A 24,467-nucleotide genomic window follows, 5' to 3' on the forward strand; every position below is an offset into this window, starting at 1 on the left:
CTGCTCTCACTGGATGACTCCTAGAGGGAGGAGGAGGAGGAGAAAAGGCACTCCCCAACACTCCCACCCAAGGCAGTGACTGTGGCTAAGGCATGACAGCTGGGCCTCATGAGTGTCCTTCAGCCAAGTTCTACCTCACCAGGGTCTTCTGGGAGGGGAAGCAGGGTGGCTCTGCTGGGCCAGGGGGATATTCATCCTGCTGTGCTCTCACTCAGATATGTTCAATAGCTCCCTGTTGCCAACATGAAAAAGCTCAAACCTCTTAACCTGGCATTCGAGGCCTCCTGCCTATCCTAACTTGCCCTCTCCTCCATGTTCCCACTTCTCCCCTCTGCTGTAGCCACACTCATCTACTTCTTGGGTCCTGAAATAACCTGGCACTTCCCACATGTCCTTCCTTTGCTTGGCCTTTCTTGACTTATTTGAAATGTCCCCTGCGGTGGAGACCTGGTGTAGGCGCCAGCTCCTACACAGTGGGTCCTAAGTGTACCAGCTCGCTGGACCACTCTGACTCACTTGGAACTAACCTCATGGGCCCTGGGACACCCTGATGTGATCTGTCTTGCTGTTTAATGCCTCGTAGCACCTGCATCTTGTGCCCTTTCTTTGGTTTCCTTACTTTCAGCGCAGTGCTGTGCACTTGGGAGGAAACACAATGAAACACGAGTGATTCCAGTTTCTAGTTAAAGGGTTGCTAGCCTTTGTTCTTCCGGCATCTTTCCTAGTGTTTGAGCATTTGCCAAGGCAAGGACTCCAATCTTTCTCTCCTTTATTTGTGCTTTTATCAGAGCTCCCACCTCACTTGTGTTACAATTATATGTGCACATGTCTGTGTCTCTCAGGAAGCAGCTTGAGGGCAGGTGCTGTGTCCTTCTTACCACGGCACTTTAGCATGGCACTCTGATAGCATCAACCGCAGTGCTATGCAATTCAGGTTTAACACCTTGCGAATTAAATGGACCGCAGGCCCTAGGGCCAGGCGCTGTCCTAGGGCCAGGCGCTGTTGGGAAACTTCTAGGGATCTACACTTCCGGATTTTCTAGCACAGTCCTGATTCCAGCATTTTGCCCTTTTGTCAGCTGAGGGTCCCATGGTTGGGGATAGAAAACAGGGTAACCACAGTGTAGGCAGAGTCATAGGCAGGGTATTGGCTAAAGAGCTGAGGAACAAAGGTCAGGATGGGATGAAGCACCAGAGAGATGGACACATGGACAGATTCGCTGTCCACTCTGGGTGGCCCAAGTTCATGGAGAAGTGGGGTCCGAGGAAGCCTTAATGAGGAGTGACTTCACAGAGAGTGGACTTGGTTCGGAATTTCAGAAAGACCCAGAGACAGTGGGGAACCCCTTCTTGCCACCCTCCCCTCTGGCCCTTCTTTTAGAAAGGAACAAGCCTTGGCAAATGGGACATGGCTGGGGATGGCCAGGTGACTGCTCCTGCAGAGCTGGAAGGTGACTTTGCCCAGCAGGCTAAGGCCTCGCTGCCAGGACCTTCACCATCAATGATGTGCGCTTCTCTAGATATCCAGTTCCAAAGTGCTTCATGGGCAGCGACTTCTGCCTTGATTATGAACATTAAGAAATAAAAACAAGTGCAGATTCCACTCGACTTGCGTTTTGCCTTCAGAAGGCAGGCTCAGTGTACTGGAACCCTAGTCAGCCCCAAAAGCTTTAAAGGCACAACAACAGCTGACCCAGAGTCTAGGAACACCAAATGAAACACACTGAAGGGAGCGGGGAACTGCTTGTCCTTTATTCTACCTATTGATGGAGCGCCTGTTATATGCTGGGCAGGGTGCTTGGCGTGGTGGTTACCAGCGTGGAGAGGATATGCCCCCAGGGATGCTCTTCAGAATTGGGTGCTTGAATTAGCCCAGAATATACACAGCAGGCCCCTCTCTCGTGTGTGGGCTAGGGGTTCTGCAGCCCCTGGGTGCCCTCCCAGCCCACCACCCGCCGGCCTCCCCTCACTCTGGGCTCTTACCCAGGTATGCGCCATGGTTCTTGAGCTCCTCGGGGAACTCTTTCAGGTAGGACTCACGGAGAGGAATGACCTTGCCGGCACTCGTCTCCTTTAGCACAGCTCCGTTCCAGTCATAGGCACCAACAGCTCCCAGCAGAACCCCATCCTGGCATTGGGGAGGGGACACACATCAGCACCTGTCCTCATGGGCCTGTTGCCAGGAGCCACATCAGGTCCTGTGACCAGTGACGCCCCTGCCAGCCACCTCAGGCACCTTCTCCTGGGTGCATTATTTAGCAACCTAACTTCTGGCTGGGACTCTTGGCTTTTGAATGAGCCAAGGAGACTTTTTTGCCCCTTTCCATCCTTAGGACAAAATGGGTCAAACTGATCCCAAGGACAGGAACTTAGGGAAAAAGGAATGTTCTAGAAACAAACTGTAAATCCAGGACCAAACCTCCATCCCTCCTTGGGCTTCAAAACCCTCTAGGGACCCTCTCGCCACTGTCCACTCCTTCTGACATTTATTGAAAGAGGGAAAGGGCCTCCTGCACTTGCCCTTCTTCAGTATTTCTTTGCCGTGTCTGAGTTGCTTCCCTGCATGTAAATCCTACTCCTTGGTTTCTTCAGCAAACATTCACTGAGGTCCCCTTTGTGCCAGGCACTGGTTTGGTGCCAGGGATATTGTCCCCCGCCCTCAGCCACGCCCCCGGCTCCCCACCACAGAGCTTGAGGATACGAAAAAAAAATAAACAAACACACAGTTGCAAACTGTGATCAGTGCAATCAAGAAAAACCACAGTGAGGCTGAATCTAGATTGAGATGGGGGTCAGGAAAAGTCTTCAAGGTTGTTATGTTTAACCGTGCACCTGAAAGATAGGTAGGACCAGAAAGAAAGAAGAACTGGAGAAAAGGGCCAGGAACAGCCTGTGCAGAGGCCCTGAGGCTGGAGAGAGTGCAGAGCCTTTGTTCCTAAGGAACTGAATGCTGTTCAATGGGGCTGGAGCACCTTGACATGAGGCTGGGCAGATAAGCCAGGGCCACCTTCATGACAGCCAGCACCCAAGGCACTGGTGCTTGGGCTTGTTTCTCAGGGCTTGGAGGGTCTTGTTCTACCCACCAGTTGTAGGACAAAGGGAAGCTGCAATGCGTGGACAGGAAGACAGGAAACCCTGGCTCCTTGAGGGGAAGTTTCCAGGTTACTGATCCCATAGCCCTTTCTTGAAGACTGAGTCCACTCACCCTCTCTCTTGTGTACCCCCGATCCCCTGCTTCAGCAAGCCACGTAACTAGTGGGTACAGGCAGACAAACAGCCAGCACTTGGAAGAGGAAGGAAAATGACCAGGGACAATGAGGGGCCCAAGGAAGGTGGTGCAAGCAGGGAAGGGCTGCCTTTTGAGTTACGTTGGTGATTACAGGGGTGGGGGCAGACTGTCTGGATCCCAGCTTTGGGCTTTCAAAACACAGGCTGGTAAAGTCACCACTGTCTCCCATGGAGCCTTCCCTGAGCCTGGCTGTCTGGGTGAACTTGAGATTCCCACCACTTTACAGAGTCAAGCTGATCTTATCAAAGGGTTAACATATCCTAACCCTCCAGAGGTAGAACTGACTGTTCAGACAGAATGTTTTTACAGCTATAAATAAGCTGGTCTTGGGAGAGTCAATGTGCTTGGTTATGTTTCACATTGCACTTTCTAATTAGCCTTCTTCCTCCTACTCTGTGCTCGAGCCTCAGCCTAGAAGGCTCTGACAGTCTGTCTGGGCCAGGACGGGAGCCAGGAACTCACATATTCGCTGTCCACAAAGTCACCGCCAACATTCCTGCACGTGGGGTGTGCTCTATTCTTTGTGGAATACTTTCTCACCCGGCTGCCCATTTGGGCCCAGAGGCCCTGTGAAAGGGAAGGGCAGATGTTCAGTATCTGCACTTGACAAATGAGCCGTTGAGGTTCAGAGGGGGAAGGGACTTGCCCAAAGTCACACAGCAAGTCAGAGGCAGGGCTGGGGCTTTGACCAGACAGGTGAGTAGGGCCAAGAAGAAAACATCTACCTGTTTCCCCAAAGCCTGCTGTGGGTCCTGCTTTCCATTTTCCACCTGAACCCTCCTGAGGGAGCAGCGCACTATTTGGGGTCTGACTTTCTTCCTTCCTGTCCTCCCTCTCTCTGCCTGCGGAGTCCAAGTTTGTAACTGCCGACCAGGCTTCTGTGCTTCATGGACAGGCCTTTGAAGATGAATTTCTGGCTCTGCAGATGACAGGGAGCCTCTGTGATGTACTGAGAAGGGCTGGCTTGGCCCAGCGGCCGGGGATTCAGCCGGGGAGACCCCTCACACTGACTCTCCTTGTGGGAGCTTGGGGAATTCCGTCCTGACTTTTGGGTTTGGCAACACTGGGGCCAGGCGATTGCTTACAGTCTCCCACCTCATCCTGTTTTAACCCTGGCAGCAGCTGCAGTCTTGGGCCTGCAGTGGGAGGCCCTTTCCTGAGCTTGAATTTGTTGTAGCCAGGGGGAGTCTTCTGAGGATGGGGACACTGTGAGGAGCGGTCAGGTTAAGGCCACCGAAGCAAGCCTCAGTATGTCACAATCTCTTCCCAGCTGGGGAAGCCCAGACATTTTGAGTTTAGAAAAATCTAGAAGGGTGGGGAAAAAGAAGAGAAGGGACCAAATCCTTAATAGGGGAACCCGGGGATGTGGGCCCAGCTGGCGAAAGAACAGTGGGCATTCCCAGGAAGAACCGTGTCCCCCGCTCCGCAGGCCTGGCACGGGCTCCCTGTTTTATAGCCTCCTTTCCCATCTGAGGCCACCTGGGCTCCCACCAGATATTACCAAGGTGTGCCTGGGTGGCCTTGCACAAGGGGACCTTCCCCACAAGCTGATTTTCCTGGCGTTCTGTGCAGACATGAGGTCGCAGGCTTGGCAGCCGTCAGAAGGTCCGAGGCCACACCGTGCCTTCCCAAAGGACATTGTAGCTCTAGCACCTGCAGTGTGTGTAGCTCCCACCACCAGACCCTGCCAGCTCAGCTCTCAGCTGCCCTCTGACCTGGCCTCTGAGGCAGTCTTGCCTTCCCAGCTGAGCTGCATGCTCCCAGGGTGTGTGACCATATCTCTCAAAGCTCTGTGTTCTGGTCAGTCCATGTCTAAGCCAGGGTTGGACCACAGCCCTGGCAGTGAAGGCAGCATGGTCTAGGGCAGTGCTGCCCAACGGGGGCAGTTTTGTGCCCTAGGTGATATTTGGTTGTTACAGCTGGGGGTGGTGGTGGGGTGCTATTGGCGTCTAGTGGGTAGAGGCTAGAGATGCTGCTAACCATCCTACAATGCACAAGATGGTCCCTTATGGCAGAGTTATCCAGCCCAAGATGTCACTAGGGCAGAGGTGGAGGATCCCTGGCCCGGTGGTGAGAGCAGGAAGGAGCTCTGGAGTCAGAGGCCTCTGAGTTCTACTTCTAGCTCAGAGCTTCTAGCTGTGTGACCCTGTTCTCTCTCTCTCTCTCTCTCTCTCTCTCTCAACCTTGAGTTCCTCAGCTGTAAAACAGTTCTGTTGTGAGAATCAGCATTTTTAATTCTTAGCAGGGTACTTGGCAGCCAGTGAGTACTTGGGACACGGTAGCTTTTCTCGTTCATGAATCCATCTGTAAGCATCTCCTGTGTGGTCGGGAGTCGAAGAATCAGGTGTCACAGTCATGTTTGTCATTGCGGTAGCGTGTGAGAAGTGCTCTGATTGAGTCAGGGACTGGCTACTTTGGCAGTCCTAGGAGCAGGTGAACAACTGAGACAGGGGGTGAGCGTATAGTGGGGTTAGAAAAGGCTTTTAAGAAAATCTTACTTGATTTATTAGTATGTCTCAAAATGAACACTTCCAGTTCCACGCCTTGCTTCGATTTCACAAATATTCTTCAGACATCTATTGAGACAAGCTCAGAGAGGGCAAATGATTTTTCTGAGCCCACACTGCCAGGCAGTGCTTCCCTCTTGCCCAGCAGTCATGGAATTAGGATACTAGGTGCCAGCAATTCTTCCTTTTAGCTCTTTTTGGCTTTTGGGAGGTAAGACTGTGGAGCCAGGTGGAGGTAGTTGCTGGTGGTGCTGTGGGCTGGTGTGATGGGAGACCCCCTAAAGGACACCGAGGCTGTCCTCCTCCCCAAACTCCCGAGAGTCTGAGTCAGAGTGGCTGTAGAGGGGTGAGGCTCTGTTCCCAAGAGCCCCTTCTAAGCCACATACACCATTTGGAGGGTGGATTATGCTTTCACTAATTGCTTGGACTCTTAGAAGGCTTGTTTCAACAAGCTTGAAGTGGGCCCGAGGAAGGGATGAATGGCCAGGAGGCTTGTGGGCAGGAAAGGCCCAGAAACAGGCCCTCTGCCTTTCTGTGGAGGAGGGGCCCTCACCGAGTGCAGTGCTGGAATCTGGCAGCTAGGGTGAGCAGAAGGGGCCGTGGGGACCAGGGCGCAGTACACTGACTGCTCATTCCCCATCAGAGAGTTGGCTGCTGCCTGTCAGAGGCCCTGGGAAAGAGGCCCAGGAGTGGGCACTAGGGCACAGCCTGAGGACGTGGGGCCAGGCTTAGGAGGATCCGAATGAACCAGAAATGATTCCTGCTACCAGGAGTCAATTTGCAAACCATCGGGACCAGCGTGGCAGAGGACCTCAGCCACTGTGTCCTGGACTGCTGGGGAGAGGGTCAGGAGACCATCTTGACGGCCCGCCCAGCCTGGCAGGTGGAGGAGTCTATTGTTTAGGTCTAGGGGGGACAGGAGGGGTTTACAACTTCCACAGGTCAACCCCTCAATTCACCATTATTCATCAGTCTATCTCATTTTTTGCTGAATCAGATACGCAAAACCAGTTCAGATGCGAAACCCTTAGGGAAGATTACACATCTAAAGCTTCAGTCACTAAGAACCTTAGCAAATAGCCAATACCATTCATTGTCTAGATCTCAATCCCAGGAGGGCCTGTGGGATGAGCACGGGCTGAAGAGGCAGGAGGGTGGCTGGGGTAGCTCAACTGGGAATGTTTATACCTCCAGACGGGGACTAGACTCTAAGACTCTGTAATCCCATGGGCCTTGAGGGGAAGATGTGGAAGGAGAAAGAGGACTGCAAATAATTGATGCGCATGAGTGACGGTGTGCAGAGGACCCCTCCCACACAGGGCTCAGCTGGACTGAACCTGTTTCAAAACAGAACCGAGGCTCTGGCCCTGTTAGATCATCATGTGCAGGGTCAGTGACCTCCCCTTTAGGTACAAGAGAAAAAGGATCTCTTCCCATCTCGGGTGAGTCACCAAGGTTTTTGTGTAGACAAGATCTATGCTGATAAAACTGCTTCCCTCTGTAAACTTTTGGAGTTAGGGCAGATTTAGGATTCTAGTGTAGGAAGGCGGATGCGAAATCCCTCCAGCTGAGCCCTGTGTGGGAGGGGTCCCCTGCACACCGTCACCCATGCGCATCAATTATTTGTAGTCCTCTTTCTCCCTCTGCATCTTCCCCTCAAGTCCTGTGGGATTACAGAGTCTTAGAGTCTAGTCCCCCTCTGGAGGTGTGAATCCCTTCTCCCAGCTTTCTGGCAGATTCCTGCAGCTCCTGCTTGATTACCCAGCTTGACAGGTAGTTCACTACCTCAGCAGACAGCCAGCACTAATGGAAGCCACTCTGGCTCTTAGTGACTTTTGCGTTCATTTCCAAATGCTAATGGAAGCGTTAGCTTAAAAATCTGTTCTAAAGTTTGACCAGGGATCCACAGCTAGCCTTCCTGATGGTAATTTTTGGAATACTTTCTTTCCCCTTTCTGTAAATCAAGACTAGAGTTTCCAGCTCCGCGGGTTTTCCCAATGACTCGGACGTTTTGCCTTCAGCCTGGAATGTAATGTTTTGGGGACTTGGACTCTGTGGGTGTCAGGTGATGTCTTGGGGTCTCCCCTCTACCCTGGGCTCTGGTCCTTTCTCTCTCCTGTTGCTTTTACCCTTGCTAATTCAGAGACTGATTTCCTTGCTCATTGAGACAGCAGCAAACCAAGAAAGGAGGAGCTGGGCCTTTCTTCTGCCATCTGAGAATGTTCTACTAGGGATGTCTCCTTCTACTAGAACTAAATAGACCCAGGGAAGCCTCAGGCTCCTTCAGTATCTTTTTGGGCAGCAGCTGTTTGAGACCATCTGTGGCACTTCTGGCAGGGAGGAAGCCTGGGGGCTTGCCTGGGAGACAGACATACTCAGGGCAAAGTGGAAAGGCTGGACCCAATAGCATTGTGGACACACACATTGCTCCCTGATCCCCAGGGAGGCCTAACTGACCCTCAGAGCTGAGGAGCTGGACTCCTGGGGACAGGATGGCTGTGGCCAATCATGGTGGCATCAGTGGCCTGGCACTGAAAGACCTCTGTGCTCTAAAATAGCCACCCAGTGGCCAGTCACAGCCCATCATGCTTGCACCATTCTTGTGCATTTGAAAGGTTTTTTTGCTTTCGTTTTTAACACTAAAGAGTCTCAGATTCAAATGTGATCGTCGTCTCTTTTAAAGTCCAATTAGATGAAAATGTCAGGGGTGATGGAAGAACTAGGGTATATGGGAGAGACAAGCTGGGCCCCTCTGCCTGGGGAACAGAGAAGTTGAGCGTGTGTGCAAGGGCTTGCACATGACAGGCATGACCTTGACTTGACCGAAGTCACGTGCTGGGGCTGTGAGCTCCTGGGTCTCCCCACTCTGGAAGCTGGGGAACCTGTTGATCCTGCAAGGATCACCTTGCTCAACACTGAATTGCTTGGGCCCCTTTCAAGGCTCCGCTCAAGCTTCCCTGAGTCCCTGAAGCCCATCTTAATGTTCTCTTCTTTTTAGATTCCGCGATTCCTAGACATACACAGATCATGATTTTAGAAGCAGGACAGTGAACTTATTATTTAAGAGTTTTTCTCCCCAGCTAGGCTATGAACGGCTGTCAGCTAAAATGTTTCTTTAATGTACCTGGTACAGAGCCTGACACACATGAAGATACTAAAAAAATGTCTGTAGAATGGACAAAGGAAACATTGGGACATTCATTTTCTCTTCTGTCCCCAACACCAGGGCTGACCTCTGAGCTGTGCCAGAATGTCACACAGTGTGTGTCCACAATGCTCTCTATTCTCCTGCTTACTGCTACCCTGGACTGCTGAAACCTGTGTCCTTTAGGGGCTGCTCGAGTGCCAAGCCGTCCCGGATCTTTCCCTGACCATCCCTTCTTTGAGCAGAGGCCCTTCCTTCTGTACTACCCTGATCACATTGCTTTGGTTAACATTAGGCATGACCATGTCTCCCCCATTCCCCGCATTGAGCAGGGGGTCTTCACAGGGGATCTTCGGATGGGGGGTCTTCAGGTGTTGTACACTTTTACCTAGGAGGCATCTATAGTTTCTTTCATCCTACTCTCAAAGCTAAGAAATGCCATTCCGGATTGTTTGCAAGTTGACTCCTGGTGGTAAGAATCATTTCTGGGTCCTTTTGGCACTTTAGTGGCATTTAACAAATGCTTGTTAGATTTAATTAAATTGCATTTCCTTGTTGCATTCTCTAATCAGCTCTGACCTCAGAGTCTGGAGACCAGGACTGGTCCTGCCAGAGCACGTGACTCTGCCGGCCCCCATGTGAACGGATGCTCTCACCTCTCTGTGCCGGGCTCTTTACCCTGGGACTCTGAGCACCTTGAGGGCAGGACTCCCGCCTCTGATTCTCCTGGCATCAGGCTCAGGACCCAGCACAGAGAAGGCACTGAAAAGAGTGGCTGATCCAACCACCTAAAACAGGATAACTATCATCACCTGCCATCCTTGTAGGGCTGTTCTGGCATGAAATGAGGTGCAGGAATTTCCTGGGAAAGTTTAAACCGCTGTGCACATATAACAGGGCTGTTATTAGGACAGGGCAACTACATTTACATCTTGCTGTTACTCAAGACAGTGGGCATGAAACTGTCCAGATGCAGCTCAGAAAAGTCTGAGTGTGAGTGGCATGTCCGTCCATCTGCCGGCTGCATGTCATGCGTATGTCCCCCTCCCCTCCAGTTTGGAAGTTCTGACTCAGACCCCCGGAGATTCCCTCTCACGGAGCAGCTGCTTGGTCTAGAGGAAAGAGCATGAGACTAATATTTTTCTCACGAATTTTACTCCAGCAGGTCACTTAACCTTCTCATGCCTCCAATTCTTTATGTGTAAACTAGGAACAAGGAGTCCTCCCCTATCCGCCTCACCGAGGAGTTAGGAGAAGGCAACGGGAGGATGACAATGACATATAACTAGGATGCACTAACGGGCCTTCTCTGGTAAATTAGGAGGAATAAGTACACTCTCACGGTGCCAGCCCAGGCAGAACACACACACGCACACACGCACATGCACACACATGCACCTGGCTGTGCAAAGCACAGCCACGGGAGCACGTATCGATACTGACAGACGTAGTTGGTATGTTTTCCCACGTGGCAATCCTGGGCAGGACTCTACAGTACATTAAGCATATTCACAGACATGGATTCTTCTGTACCCCTTGCAATCCTGGGAGGCTCCAGCCCCTTCTAATGAAGCAGCACCAGGTGAAGCACACAAGCACACAGAGGGGGAGTGATGCAGAGCCCCAGCTGGCACATGTTGCTTGTGACACCACACCCCTCTCTCTGTGGGCCAGCCCTCCCGCAGGACCTCTGCAATCTGACGCAGCACCCGCACAGTGGGGGTGCCTGTGAGTCACCTGCCAGAGCACAGCTGGAACATCTGGATACCCTCCCAACACTGACATGGGGACACGCCCTGGCATGTGCAGGCCTCCTCGGGCACTGGAACTATCCGAGGCACGTGCCATTGGCTTTGCCACCTGCCCTAGATTTTGCACAAGGCTCTCTGGACTGAATGGGAAGGTGCACCCCGCACCTCACAGGTGAAATTATGGGATTATTAACTGTAGTCCATTCACTTCTAAAGAGGGCTTAAGACGATATAAATAGGTGAAAGACCTCGATTCCCCTCTTCCAGCCCACAGAAGATGGGAGGCCGAGAGACCCTAAGAAAGAGAGAAAGCGAGAAGAGCCAGCCCATCTGTGAAGGTGGATGGCAGATCTAGAGAGCTAGAAAGGGAAAGTGCATGCCCTGAGAGACAGAGGCGGGGCTCTCTGCGGGGACCTCCACCGCATACCTCCACCACGTGCGAGGAAAAGCCTGTCTGTGACATCTCCAGCCCAAAGGAGGTCTCGTTCTTGTTGGTGCCTACAACAGAATGACAGAGAGATGTCAGCTCCATGCCCAATCACTTAGCTCCAGACAGAGCTGCCGCTCAACCCACAGCTCCTGCTTCCTTGGGGCATCATTAGGAGGTGGGGCTCTCTTTCAAGGGGGGCTCTGAAGCTGAGGCCAGTAGGGTGCCAGCCTCCTCAGCCCTCCCCAGCACTCTGTGCGGTGGGGAGCACCACACACCTTCCAGGTGCCCGTGTGGGTTGTTACTGGTAGCCCACTTACTTCTGAAAAGGGCTCGGGACAAATTATATTACAGGGCATGCATACTGTAGGACTGCTAAAATTGGGGGGAAAGCAAGCAAAAGTGCACAGAAATAGTGTACGTTTTTGGCAAGAAATGGAATTTCCCACTTTGTTCATTCCTTTTATTCACTAGCTTTGGTTCCAGATGCCTTTGGATGGACCTCAAACATCAAATCCACCCTCAGAGGGAGGTCTGTCGCCACTGCAGATTTGCGTAAGAAATCCCATGAGTGCTGAAAGCCTCTCCCCACGGAGGGGCTCCCTGAACACATCATTGGAACCAATGTTCTCATCATCCAAGGTGACCATTTTGAGGAGAAATACACAGATTTGGATATTTGAGTTCTGGAGTGGGTGTCAAAGCTCACGTCCATACTTTATATTCATCTGCCCTTGTTTACGGGGGCCATTTTAGTCTCTTTTCATGTGTCTGTGGCTTGTCATTTCCAATGCACTGCAGACTTCTCAGGCTTTACATGGCCTTCTATTTCTTTTTATAATCCTCCCATATGCCCAAAGCCCGATATTGGAAGGGCCCACTATAGCAATGGTGGAAATGAAATTCGTGCAAATCAGATCAAAAATGGAGCTTAAATCATGAGGAGAGAGGCAATCTGAAGGACTCTGCCAAAAATAAAAAATGCTTTTGGTGGAGTGGAAGCAGTTGGCATATAGGGATTAAGAGTTTCAGGATATGGAGTCAGACTCTGCTAGGTACAAGCTAGGGTTGCCTGATGCAACATAGGATGCCCAATTAAAACTGAATTTCAGGCAACAAATAAGTTTTAACCTAAGCCTACCACACCCACTGTATTTTATTTTTGCGAAATTCGGCAACCTAGTTCAAAGCCCACCACCGTCCCAAGCTGTGAGATCTTTGGCGGGTCACTGAACTCCTTTGAGGTTCAGTTCTCCCAGCGGTAAAAATGACAGCATTAGCAAAGTAACCTTTCAGCATTGTTCATAAAACGCACAGACTCTTTCAAGGGGGGCTCTGAAGCTGAGGCCAGTAGGGTGGCCCCAAAATAATTTTTGGGGACAGGGTCTGGTTCTGTTGCCCAGGCTGGAGTGCAGTGGCATGATCTCAGCTCATTGCAACCTCAACCTCCCAGGCTCAAGTGATCCTCCCACCTCAGCTTCCCAAGTAGCTAGGACTACAGGCACACACCACCACACCTAGCTAATTTTTGTAAATTTTTTTTGAAGAGATGAGGTTTTGCCTTGTTGCTCAAGCTGGTCTTGAACTCCTGAACTGAAGCAATTCACTCACCTTGTCCTCCCAAAGTGCTGGGATTACAGGCGTGAGTCACCACACCTGGCCTGGCATTTATTTTTATGGAAGACTTTTGCTAAGCCATTCCGTTTTATGGGATTGGGTTGTGCTCTGTGGAGTTTACCTGATATAAGCCCAGGAGAGAGTGGATCCCCTCTTAGCATGCATTGCTCACCTTCCAGGCTGAAGATTCTGTCCCCCAGGGCATCGACAATGTCCTTCAAGGCAGCCTCATCAGTGACATTGAAGAAGTGCTTGTCATCGGGGTCACTGGCGATGTATTTGATTTCATTTAGAAAAGTTTCTGGATTGATGCCCCTGCGGTTGTAGTAGCCCAGGACCTGCCAGGGAACAGGGGCAGGAACCACAAACCAGAACATAGCACAGACTTTCCCATACACCACACGGCCTAGACCCTGGGGACCCCAGGGTGGGCTGGAGCCAGGGCCAGCAGCCATGAGAGTTCCTCGTGATGCCATTTGTGTGCAGAATGGACTTTCTTTTAGGGACAAGATAAAGCCTTTGTGCTAAGCTAGGGTCTGGGAGCTGGGAGGTTTGGAGGTGTGTTCTAGTTTTCTGAGGTTCCAGACCCTCCCTGGCAATGGATAGCGGGGCAACCCAAACCCACGGCTTTTGTGGATAGGCCAGAGCAGTGAAGAAATATTCTCAACTTGTTGTTTAGAAGATGAAATGGGAGGCTCTTTTGAGGGCCTGGACACTTGTGATACTGCCTGGAACTAGTCCCTTGAAGTCCCCGGGGATTTGATGGCAAAGCCTCTAAGAGACCATCAGCAGCCCTTGGGCGGGCCAGGACTTACCGCCACCGCATATCTTGTTACGTTGTCTCTCTCGCTTTGCTGGATCACCTTCTCCAGGTCTGGGCTGTCGTGGGACTCTCCATCTGTGATGACAATCATCACTTTCTTGGCCCCTTTCCTTCCGCCCTTCTGGAAAGCCTCTGAGCTGGAAGCCAAGCGCAGGGGCAGGGTCATGAGAAAGAAGTGGGATTGGGGCAGCCCCTGATGCTCCTGCAGAGGGGCGGCCACAGAAACCAGGACTAAGTGCCCCTTGGGCAACCCAACAGGTGCCAGGACCTTGAACCAAAAAAGTAGCTGGATTGAGATGGCCACAGCTACTCTTTCACCAGCTGCTCAGAAGGTTCTTAAATCTGTTGTCTTTAAATGAAATGTTGAAAAGCTCCTTTGGAGTCCTGACCTTGCTGTTTTGGGCAGGCCAAAGGGATGAGGTGGACCTGGGAGGGGAGTTCAGGGCAGGTGACAACCTTTAGAGGCATTAAGTCAGTGGTTCACAACTCCAGCTGCTCACTGGCATCTTGTGGAGCGAGCCTTTAAAACCTGTTGGCCAGGTGTGGTTGCTCACGCCTGTAATCCTAGCACTTTGGGAGCCCAAGGTGAGCGGATGATCTGAGGTCGGGAGTTTGAGACTAGCCTGACTAACATGGCAAAACCCTGCCTCTACTAGAAATACAAAACTTAGCCGGGTGTGTTGGCATGCGCCTGTAATCCCAACTACTCGGGAGGCTGAGGATTAAAATTGCTTGAACCCGGGAGGTGGAGGTTGCAGTGAGCCGAGATCACGCTATTGCACTCCAGCCTGGGTGACAGTAAGACTCTGTCTCAAGACAAACAAACAAACAGACAAACAAACAAAAACTGTTGATGCCCCGGCCTCAGCCAGACCCCTGAAATTGGAATCTCTGGGATGGTGGCCTGGATATTAGTATTTTAATTTGTTTACTTATTTTTAATTGAGACAGAGTCTCCCTCTGTTGCCTAGGCTAGAGTGCAGTGGCACAATCTCAGCTCACTGCAACCTCTTCCTCCCAGGTTCAAGTGATTCTCGTGCCTCAGTCTCCTAAGTAGCTGGGATTAGAGGCCTGTGCCACCACGCTTGGCTAATTTTTGTATTTTTAATAGAGATGGGGTTTTGCCATGTTGGCCAGTCTGGTCTCGAACTCCTGGCCTCAAGTGATCCGCCTGCCTCTGCCTCCCAAAGTGCTGGGATTACAGCTGTGAGCCACCGTGCCGGGCTGGCACCAGTATTTTATAACGTTCTGGTGAGCATCCAGAGCTGAGACTCACTTTCCTTCGTACTGAAAACAGGATGTGCCAGGGTGACTCGGCATCCAGACAACACTGACCCATAAAATACGTGCGATGAGGCCTGACAGAGCTCTGGTTTCCTCACAAGGATTGCTTTGATTCTATTTTGGGAAACATTAAATATCAAATCCATGACAAATATTTCTCTTTCTCACTTTTTATTTTGTTTTCAGTATCTGGAGCATGAGCTCAGCCCACCTATCAGGCAATCCAGCCCAGGGGACAGCAGGGCTGGCACCTCGACCGTCAACCTGGCAGACAGGCTCTTGTAGCGGGCCATCGGGCTACGAAGTGTGAAAAACTGGCTCCCAAATCACCATTGGCTTTTAGTGTCCCTGTGGCCTGCCTTCCTTTAGACCATGAGGTTCTGAGGGGTATAGACATGGTCTCACTGAGGAGTCTGGCCCAGAAGTTATAATTTGCCAATAAGGATCTAAAAATAAATGTTAAACTCTTAGACTCTGAGGTTATTCCTCATGAGTGTGACCCATAGCAAGGCAGGACAGGCCACAGATTTAAGCTCTGTAGTGACAGGTTAAAGAGCCACATGGCTTTGGTATCGCAGGTATCTCTTCCTACGTAGCACACTGAGGAACGGATGCATATGATTTAGGAGTTGAGGAATTTGCAAAAGCTGAAATAAATTAGTTTAGAACATCTTCAAACTACCAGCAAAGAGAAAAAACATCCGCCATTCTCTTAGCAGTGCTCCAATATGCTGGATATGTTGCCTTAAAAAACCCACTAATTTTAGTATGTGCTGTGGACTGAAGCCTGCAGAAGCATGTGCCACATGACGAGAGCAGATTTTGAGCTCAAGCTCAACCCAGTAGCAGAACTCTGCTATTCTTTCCAGGGAGATTCTAGATGCTTCTGTGACTGCATGGAAGGGCCAGGCCCAGGAATAAAACCTGTCTCTTATACACATCTAGATGTGTATAAGAGACAGAGATTCTAGATGCTTCTGTGACTGCATGGAAGGGCCAGGCCCAGGAATAAAACTCCCTGCAAAAAAGCATGGCAGGAGCAAAACATGTTTTATTATATATGGAGCCAAAAAAAATGTCAGGATAATATTTCCATAGAGTGGAATAGTGTGAATGTCATATGAATCTGTAATCGTGTGAATATCAGCATGAATCATCAGATTTTAAATTGTGATTTTGCACTGGGAAAGGGACTTGGATTTGTTCGTTTGTAAATTAGATTATACATTCCTTGAGAGCAGTGAGAGCTGTATACTAACAACAGGCTCCATGGGCCTAGAAACCAGAGAGGCCCATGGAGATTGAGGCCACGTCATAACTTGTTTCTGCTCAAAACCTGCACAGGTTCCTCTTTCTCTCGGGGAAAGCCCAGGTTCTGACAACGGCTCCCTAAGCCCTCTGAAATCTGGCCCATTTCCTGTCTTAGCCTCTGGTCCTGCTTACTCACCCCCATCTACATTGGACTCTTCGATGGTCTGGAATCCTCAGGCACACCAAACCTTTGAGCTGTTCCTTCCCAGCCATCTGCTTGCCAACAACTCCCTCAACTCCTTTCAAATCTCCAGTCAAAGGTCATCTGTCAGGGAAGCTTTTCCTCACCGCCCTGTTCATGCTGATTCTGTACCTGCCCTCTGCAACTGCTCCACTCCCCCTACCACACTTCATTCTCCCCATAACTTTCATCTCCTTCTACTATGCTATGTTATTTATTTATTTGTTTATTGTCTGCCTCTCTCTCTAGAATGTCGGCTCACGAGGGCACAGTATTTGTACCTATGTTGTTCACTGATCTAGCCCTGGTGCCTAAAATAGTGAGAGGCACATAGTAGATGCTCAATCAAGTGTTATGTGGCCAAAGGTAGAATCACACCACGTTGTTCAGGGGCCCTCTCCACTTCCCTGCTGTACATAGCTGCCAGGCTCGTTTTCTTAACGTGTATATCTGGTGATTACACTCTACTACTCAAGAACCTGCTATGGCCACCCATGCTGGTTTTAACTACAACATCATCACTCTCACCATCTTTACATGGCTCACTTCCCACCAACATGAACTCCTTGCTGTGGTCAAGAGGAGTGCATCTCTGAATGCAAATGTTCCTTGACTTTCCCTCTCCTCTGCTGGCATCAGGGTGGAATGTCTTGTGTGGCACATCTTCTGTTCACCTGTTTTTGTTGGAATCCCAGGGTCTTCCCAGGACAGGTGCAGTGCCGCCTCCTCCTGGCAGTTCTCCTTGGCCCCTCCATGGGGGCCTCTCCCTCTCTCATCCTCACTGAGTCAGGGTTAGGGTGAACACTTGTCACAGCCCTCCCATCAGACTGTGAGCTGCCACAGCCAGGACCCACGGGTTATCGATATCTTTATAAGCTCTCATGTTCATGGCCTGAATCTTTGCCCTTTCGAAGGAGCGTAGGAAAAAGAAATGCATTAAGAATAAACTGAGGACAGAAAACCTTTCACCTTAAAAGGCACCAGCTGTAGTTTGGGACTTGAATTTGGCAAGTTGGGAAGATCAGACCTTCATTTGAGGTGAAGATTGCAACCTCAGCAGTGCTCATGAGTCAGGGATGGTTCAAACTACCTGGTGAGTCACACACAAATAATTGACCTGAGGTTGGTGAGTTGTAAAGTCAGGTCCAAATAGTGGGTTTTATTCCTGTATGAGTCAGTTAGCTTCACACTGAGAAAGTGAGTGCTGGTGGTTATGGGCTGCCTTCCTTGCCCCAGTCATTTCACAAGGGCCTGCTGGAGTCTCAGGTCTCACCCCGAAGAAGGCAAAACAAAAGCAGAAAAATGGACCATTCCTTGTGAGGATGAATAAGAGAGCCACCTTCACATGGAGAAATGCTCCTTTAGGAAAAGCTTGAGCGAGTTTTATCAGCAAACAGAGACACGCTAGTTGAGCAATGACTTAATTGTAAAGAGTTATGAGGTTGGAAAAATCTTAATCTTTTGAGCACATGAAATCACAATACTACTAAATAGTTCTTTTTTTCTTTTCTTTCTTTTTTTTTTTTTTTGAGGTAGGGTCTGGCTCTGTTGCCTAGGTGGAGTGCAGTGGTGTGATCTTGGCTCACTGTAGCCTTTGCTTCCTGGGCTCAAGTGATTCTCCCACTTCAGCCTCCTGAATAGTTAGGACTACAAGCATGCACCACCATGCCTGGCTAATTTTTGTATTTTTTTAGTAGAGACGAGGTCTCTTGGTTTTGCCTAGGCTGGTCTCAAACTTATGGGCTCAAGTAATCCTCCCACCTCAGCCTCCCAAACTGCTGGGATTACAGGTCTGAGCCACTGCACCTGGCCTCAATAGCTCTTACATTGTGGATTTTTAAAAAACACATCAACTAACCCTACATAAGGTGGGATCATAAGGTAACAGGTCTGTGGTCTCAACAAATGTAGCAGAACTCGTATTTATAGGTGTAACATTTAGATATTTTAAATCTAAATGCCTTTGACACAGTCATCTTATGAGTTTAGGTCTTGGCTCAAGAGATCTGCGGCATTGCCTTTAAAATTGGCTAATTTCAGTGGGGCGATGACCACCATGTTTTGAGAAACAACATTACTGGAATAAGCATGCAGACTTCGCACGGACAACATCTAGGGATAACATTTATCTGGATGAGTGAGTTCTGGTGTGATTTTATTTTATTTTATTTTTTATTTTTTTGAGGCAGAGTCTCGCTCTGTCACCAGGCTGGAGTGCAGTGGCACCATCTTGGTTCACTGCAGCCTCCGTCTCCCAGGTTCAAGCAATTCTCCTGCCTCAGCCTCCCAAGTAGCTGGGACTACAGAAGCATGCCACCATGCTTGGCTAATTTTTTGTGTATATTTTAGTAGAGATGGGGTTTCACCATGTTGCCCAGGCTGGTCTCAAACTCCTGAGCTTAGGCAATCTGCCCACCTTGGCCTCCCAAAATGCTAGGATTACAGGTGTGAGCCACCATGCCCGGCTAAGTTCTGGTGTGATTTTTAAGGAATCAGCCTCACTACTCCACCGTCTCAGGTGTCAGATTTGACTGCGTTCTTTCTACTCCATTGATGACTAACTCTCCATAAGAAGACCCCACCTTCACAGAACCTACTTCTTATAGAGTGTCTGTGGCAGGAGCTATTTTTCAAAGTTGGTTGCAACAATATTCCCCATCCTAAATGCTCTTCTGCAAAATGACCTCACTGTTCATCCATCAAGGCAGAACCAAATTCCCTTCCCCTTGAATCTGGGCTAGGCTCAGTCACTTGCCCAAGTAATAGAATGTGGCAGAAGTCATATTCTGGGACTTCGAGACCAGGTTACAGGCAGTCTCCCAGGTCCTGCCTGGGTCTCTTGGAAAGCTCACTCTTGGGATGCTCTCTCTAAAACTCCAGTTGCCATGCCACAAGGAAACCAAGCCACATGGCCACATGTGGGTGCTCAGGTCACCAGTCCCAGCTGAGCTCTCAGCCAACAGCCAGCAACAACTGCCAGTCACGTGAGAACCTTCAGATGACAACAGATCCAGGTGACACCAGACTGCAACCACCTGAGAGGACCCAAGAGAAAACCAACCAGCTGAGCCCAGCCAAACCCCAGAATTTTGAGGAATTAAGAAATTATTGTCTCAAGTGGTAGTGTGTTACATGGCAATAGATAACTATAATTCTTCTACTTTTTTTTTTACCGTGCAAATTCGATGCCAAATGCTGTCCGGGTCTCTGTTCCTCCTCTCTGCTCAATGTGGCTGGCAGCTTCCACCACATCTTTTACAGACCTGTAGTCATTGAGGTGAAACTCATGCACCACATCTTCTCCATACTGCACAACTCCAACCTGCAAGGTAGAGGAGAGGGCAACAGAACATTTTGATCCCCTGAAACTTAGAATTTGAGAGTGAGGATCCCCGGGAGTTTCTGTGTGATAATTCAGGAGGCTGGAGGGCTGAGGACCTTTGCAAGAAAGTAACCACAGCCAAAGGGAAGTAGGTTCTGCAAAGTTCTGGGAGTGAATGGACAGCTTGATGGCACAAGAAGGGGTGCATATAGAGAATGGAGACTTCGTGATTGAAAGAAAGGCCCAACAATTATGCTTCTTTCTTAGGAAAACAAAAGCGGAGCAGAGAATCTAAGTACAAAGTATTACGAACAGTGTGGGTGGAAGGTCACAGTGTTTACCAAACTCCAAAACTGAGGTTCCTTGAAACTTGTTAGAGGAGAGGTTCTTTTGTCCCCGTGGATGATAAAATAATGACAATATCAATAGCTTCAAGATAAACAAAAAGCTTCAAGACCTATGGTAGGAATAGAACGATGAAACGTTCCTATTGGATGAGCCCACAGAGTTTATTTGGCACACGTGCCCTTCTAATGCTGGATTTTCACCCATGATACCCTAAAGGATGATCTTCTGGTGGTGCGGAACTCATTACTTCATGAGAAAGTCCAGTCCCTTTTGAACGGCCCTAATTGTTGCAAATAATTTCTTAGATTGACTTGAAATCTGCCATCTAATAACTTCTAGTCATTAGTCCTCACTCAGGCAGAATAAAAGGGAATGAATCTACCTCTGCTTTAGCCAGGCAGCATTTCAGATATATGAGCCTAGCAGCCCTTACCTCCTCTCCTGCCATCTTCCCTCCACGATCTATATGTCCAATTCTCCCCTGTGCCTCACTCAACAGGGCTCTAGCATCCACTCAACCATTCCCACCTTCTTTCTCACTTTTTAACTTGTCTAAGTCTTCATAGGTGGTGTGTTGTGTCTGACCCGTGAATGAGCCCTCCCCCAAACTGTCATTTGATGTGCTACACTGGAGAAGAGTGTCCTGAGCTGCAGCGCCCTGGTGCCGGCTGGGCCTACTACCTCTGTCCTCTTACCTACACCTCCTTTGTGCACACACAGATCTCGCCTAGACCTAAGGCAGCACCTGCCATCGGTTTGGGTGGCCCTGTTCAGAAAAGGGCCCAAGAGATGCTCACCTGGATCTGCCCTGGGCCGATGTAAAACTTCTTCAGGATGTTGATGAGGAAGTGCTGAACCTCCACCCAGGGGTAGATGCTGTTGGAGCCATCCAGGACAATGACGATGTCCATGTAGGTCTGGCACCCTGGGAAGTGGGGACACGGTTATGGCTACCCAAGGAGCAGTGTCTGCGAGTCTCTGATACTCTGGACGATTGTTCAAAGGACAAATGAATGACTCTGCTCCGTGTGTGTGATTCCCTGGGCTGGGAAGCTGTCCCTGGCTGGACATTTATCTGGGCAACGTGAATGAGCCCAGGAAGTCCTGGCTATGTCCCACCACTCTGCTGGCTGTTTGAACAAAGCTTAAATTAAGCCTGATCACTTCTATTCCTAATCAGGGACTGACCACTACCAATTGGCCAATGCTTCCGAGGCAGCCAGCACTGCTTAAATCAGTACCTTGTTATCGTTTGTTTTGCTGTGATGAGCAGGCGGCATTTACCACTCACAGCCCTAATGAATGGATTTCTTCTTTTAGGAGGGAAAGATGATGTCATGGCTAGAAATGTGGGATGTGGCATCACACTGACTCCTGGCTTTGGCACTCCTTAGCTGTGTGACCTAGGGCCAGTCACGAAACCGCTCAGCCTCAGTTTTCTCTTCTGTAAAACAGGCACAATGATAGTAAAGAGTTGCCTAGAAAAATTCATGAGAAGATGCTTCTAAAGGGCCAAGCACAAAGCAAATGCTCAGTAAATCTGAGCTGATCATGGTTTCACTTTTTTTTTTTTTTTCCTTAAGGAAACCACTGAGTTAATATGGTACTGATATCATCAGTTCAAGCTCTCATGCCATTATCTCTGCCTCTGAATATAAAGGTTGCTTCATGCTCTTGTAATATTAATACTAAATTAGGCTGGGAGTGGTGGCTCACACCTGTAATCCTAGCACTTTGTGAGTCCGAAGAGGGTAGATCACCTGAGGTCAGGAGTTTGAGACCAGCCTTGCCAACATGGCAAAACCCCTTCTCTACTAATAACACAAAAATTAGCCAGGAGTCAAGATGCACACCTGTAATCCCAGCTACTCAGGAGTCTGAAACATGAGAATTGCTTGAACCCAGGAGGCAGAGGTTGCAGTGAGTCAAGATCGGGCCACTACACTCCAGCCTGGGTGACAGAGTGAGATTCTGCCTCAAAAACAAAACAAAATAAACAAATAAACAAAAAAACTAAATTAAAAGGAATGATGAAAATCATCAAAGAAAATAAACAAAACATTGGCCATAACAAACGTAAAAAAAACCCCTCCTCTTTTAAAATCTAAGTAATTTATTTCTGTTTGTCAGCTGTTGGAGTTACTTTGAAATATTGCATACACTCTGCGTCTGGGCATCTGCTCATTTTTATTGGCGAGTTTTTATACTGTTATAAAATCCACTTTATAACAATGCTGCATGAACCTTTTGTGTGTTAACTGTTTCAGTAATTCTTGCATTTCGAAGAGGCACTATGTCGAAGTCAGTGCTGAGCAGACAGAGGAAGGTGGGGGTGGCTTTGGGTTGGGACGCCTGTTGCAGGCTTTGTGTTTAGCAGAGCATTTTAGAAGCATTTGGGCAACTTGAATGCTCCGCCACTTCTTGTCCCATCTGCGTACTGTGTACAGCATGATACTCTTGGCCTGGCAGAGCCTCATACATTTGTCCTTTTCTGGTTTAGTTCGGCTCTACACACGTGGACTGAGCGCCTGCTATGTGCTGGAGCTCTGCATGGTGCAGGCGGCAGTGGGGGTGACCAAGACAGAAATGCCTTGATTTGGAGGCGTTCATAATCTTTTAACAGGTTATTTTTATTTTTATTTTTAAGCCAGCTTTATTATTAGGATGTCTTTATTATTGCTGATTTCTTTATTACAATTTCAAATTTTTCTTTTTAAGACACCTTGGGAACAAACTGGCTTGAGGGCTTCCTAAACATGACTGAACACTCCTTTGGGGAGCTTAAAAACACACACACTCACATGCACGCATGCACACACACATGCACATATTCCTACTGAATTAGGACCTACGTGGGGGTGCCCTGGAATCTGCATTTGATAAGCTTCAGAGCAAAGCTGCTGGTCAGCCAGGTGAGGAGGCCTCCACCACATGAGGTTCAGGGACCGTAGGATGGTCACATCTTGGCCTGGAGGGACTAGCTCTAGAGGCGGTGACATTTCCCAGTGGACCCCTCACGTATCCTGACCTCAGGCCTCCTCCTGTGCTGTGGTTCTGCCATTTCCTCTGTCATTTTGTGTGAATAGAATCCACGTCTCCTTGTCCCTCAGGAGGACCACCTTTCTGCCCCTACTGGATTGATGCTTCCTCCTACTCCCTTCTCCAGGCCCCACTGACTGGGCCCTGTTGTCTGGAGGGCAGCTGCCGGCAAGCCAGAGGTACTAATTCCCGAACCCTCCATAAAACAGGCAGCAGCCGCTTGGGTGATGGTATTTAGTGCAGAGGAAACAGTGAGGCTCAGAGCCAAGAAGTCTGGGCTTGTGGGAGGCAGGGTCTGAGCAGTAATTCCCCCGATTTTCTTGGCGGGTGGGCAATGAACAAGAGGTTTTACGTTCCATGAGGCTCTGGACGAGCTGGACAGAACTCCCTGCTGTCCAGGAGCACTAGTTTGGTGGAACTATTACCAAGGAGATTTCTGTTCTCCCTGTTCCTTCATCTACAGGGCTGCTGCATTGTGCAACATCAGGGGGCGCCATTCACATGGTAGTCTAAGCGAACAATTCCCCCAGAATTGTGCAGTGCACAGCTTGTCTGCTGCATGTGCTCACCAGGTAACCTCCTATATACCCAGGGTTTCTACAGTGAGCCTCCCTTGAGGCCGGGACTGTCTTTGAAACCTTAGCTCATTTGTTCCTCACTATCACACTTGGGAGAGGGAGGCCAGGATTATGACTCCCACAGAGGCCCAGAGAGGTGGAGTGATACATTCCAGGTCGTTCGGAGAGCTGGGGCGGGGCAGGGCTAGAGTCCAAATGCTGCTTTCTAGCCACAGGTTGTGGTGCTCAGGGCCCAGGTCTCTCTGGACCATCCACTGCTCACCTTGAGGTTGCAGATTTGAAATCACTTACTTTGGAGAGCTGGGGCCACGGTCTTGGAGAACCTGAAGTTGGAGTTGACTCTTGAACACATCCCTGTGGTGTAGTAGGAGCTCCCACACTCGTGAGACCAGAGGGGGCTGCAGGCCTAGAGAGGACAGTGCAGACCCCTAGTCAGCGAGGGGCCTCAGAGAGGATCCGGGTCCAATGGCCTGAAGCCCAGTCCCATCCTCCATGACCCAAGACAGACTTCTCCTATCTGAGGGGTGAGGGGGTGAGGGGTCTTCTTTGGGTCTAACTGAACTCTCTCTTGCTGCAATGTGTACTAGTTCCTTTGGTTTCAGGTCTAATGGAGAAAAACTAATCTTGGAGTCTCTTTCATTGTTTTTTCAAGGCCCCGTTCTCCATTTCATCATTTAGGAATATGATACTTCCTCACGCTACCTGTCCACCCCACTCACCCATCCATCACACGGGATCTGGGGAAGCCTTTTCATTCGTGGGTGTGAACCCTTCAAGGGTCACTAGAATAACTCCTCTGTCTGAGAGGTTGCCTGAAGGGCCTTCCTGGGCAAAGTTCTAGGACT

General features: G+C 49.6%; 1 protein-coding gene across 2 annotated transcripts in view; it reads right to left on the reverse strand.

Annotated features, from left to right (window-relative positions):
• The window catches only part of ITGA11 (integrin, alpha 11), a 152,699-nt gene that overhangs the window by 44,167 nt on the left and 84,065 nt on the right, over nucleotides 1-24,467 (reverse strand). For both annotated transcript variants that reach the window (XM_011968759.1, XM_011968764.1), the window contains 7 exons: nucleotides 23,914-24,028; nucleotides 20,803-20,930; nucleotides 19,509-19,657; nucleotides 13,552-13,696; nucleotides 12,909-13,074; nucleotides 11,120-11,190; nucleotides 1,984-2,128 (listed from right to left, as the gene is read on the reverse strand). In XM_011968759.1, the coding sequence (XP_011824149.1) occupies nucleotides 1,984-2,128; nucleotides 11,120-11,190; nucleotides 12,909-13,074; nucleotides 13,552-13,696; nucleotides 19,509-19,657; nucleotides 20,803-20,930; nucleotides 23,914-24,028 (919 nt within the window). The remainder of the gene's footprint in view (nucleotides 1-1,983; nucleotides 2,129-11,119; nucleotides 11,191-12,908; nucleotides 13,075-13,551; nucleotides 13,697-19,508; nucleotides 19,658-20,802; nucleotides 20,931-23,913; nucleotides 24,029-24,467) is intronic.

This window comes from Mandrillus leucophaeus, unplaced genomic scaffold (assembly GCF_000951045.1).
Source record: "Mandrillus leucophaeus isolate KB7577 unplaced genomic scaffold, Mleu.le_1.0 Scaffold12, whole genome shotgun sequence".
Taxonomy (NCBI): Eukaryota; Metazoa; Chordata; class Mammalia; order Primates; family Cercopithecidae; genus Mandrillus; species Mandrillus leucophaeus.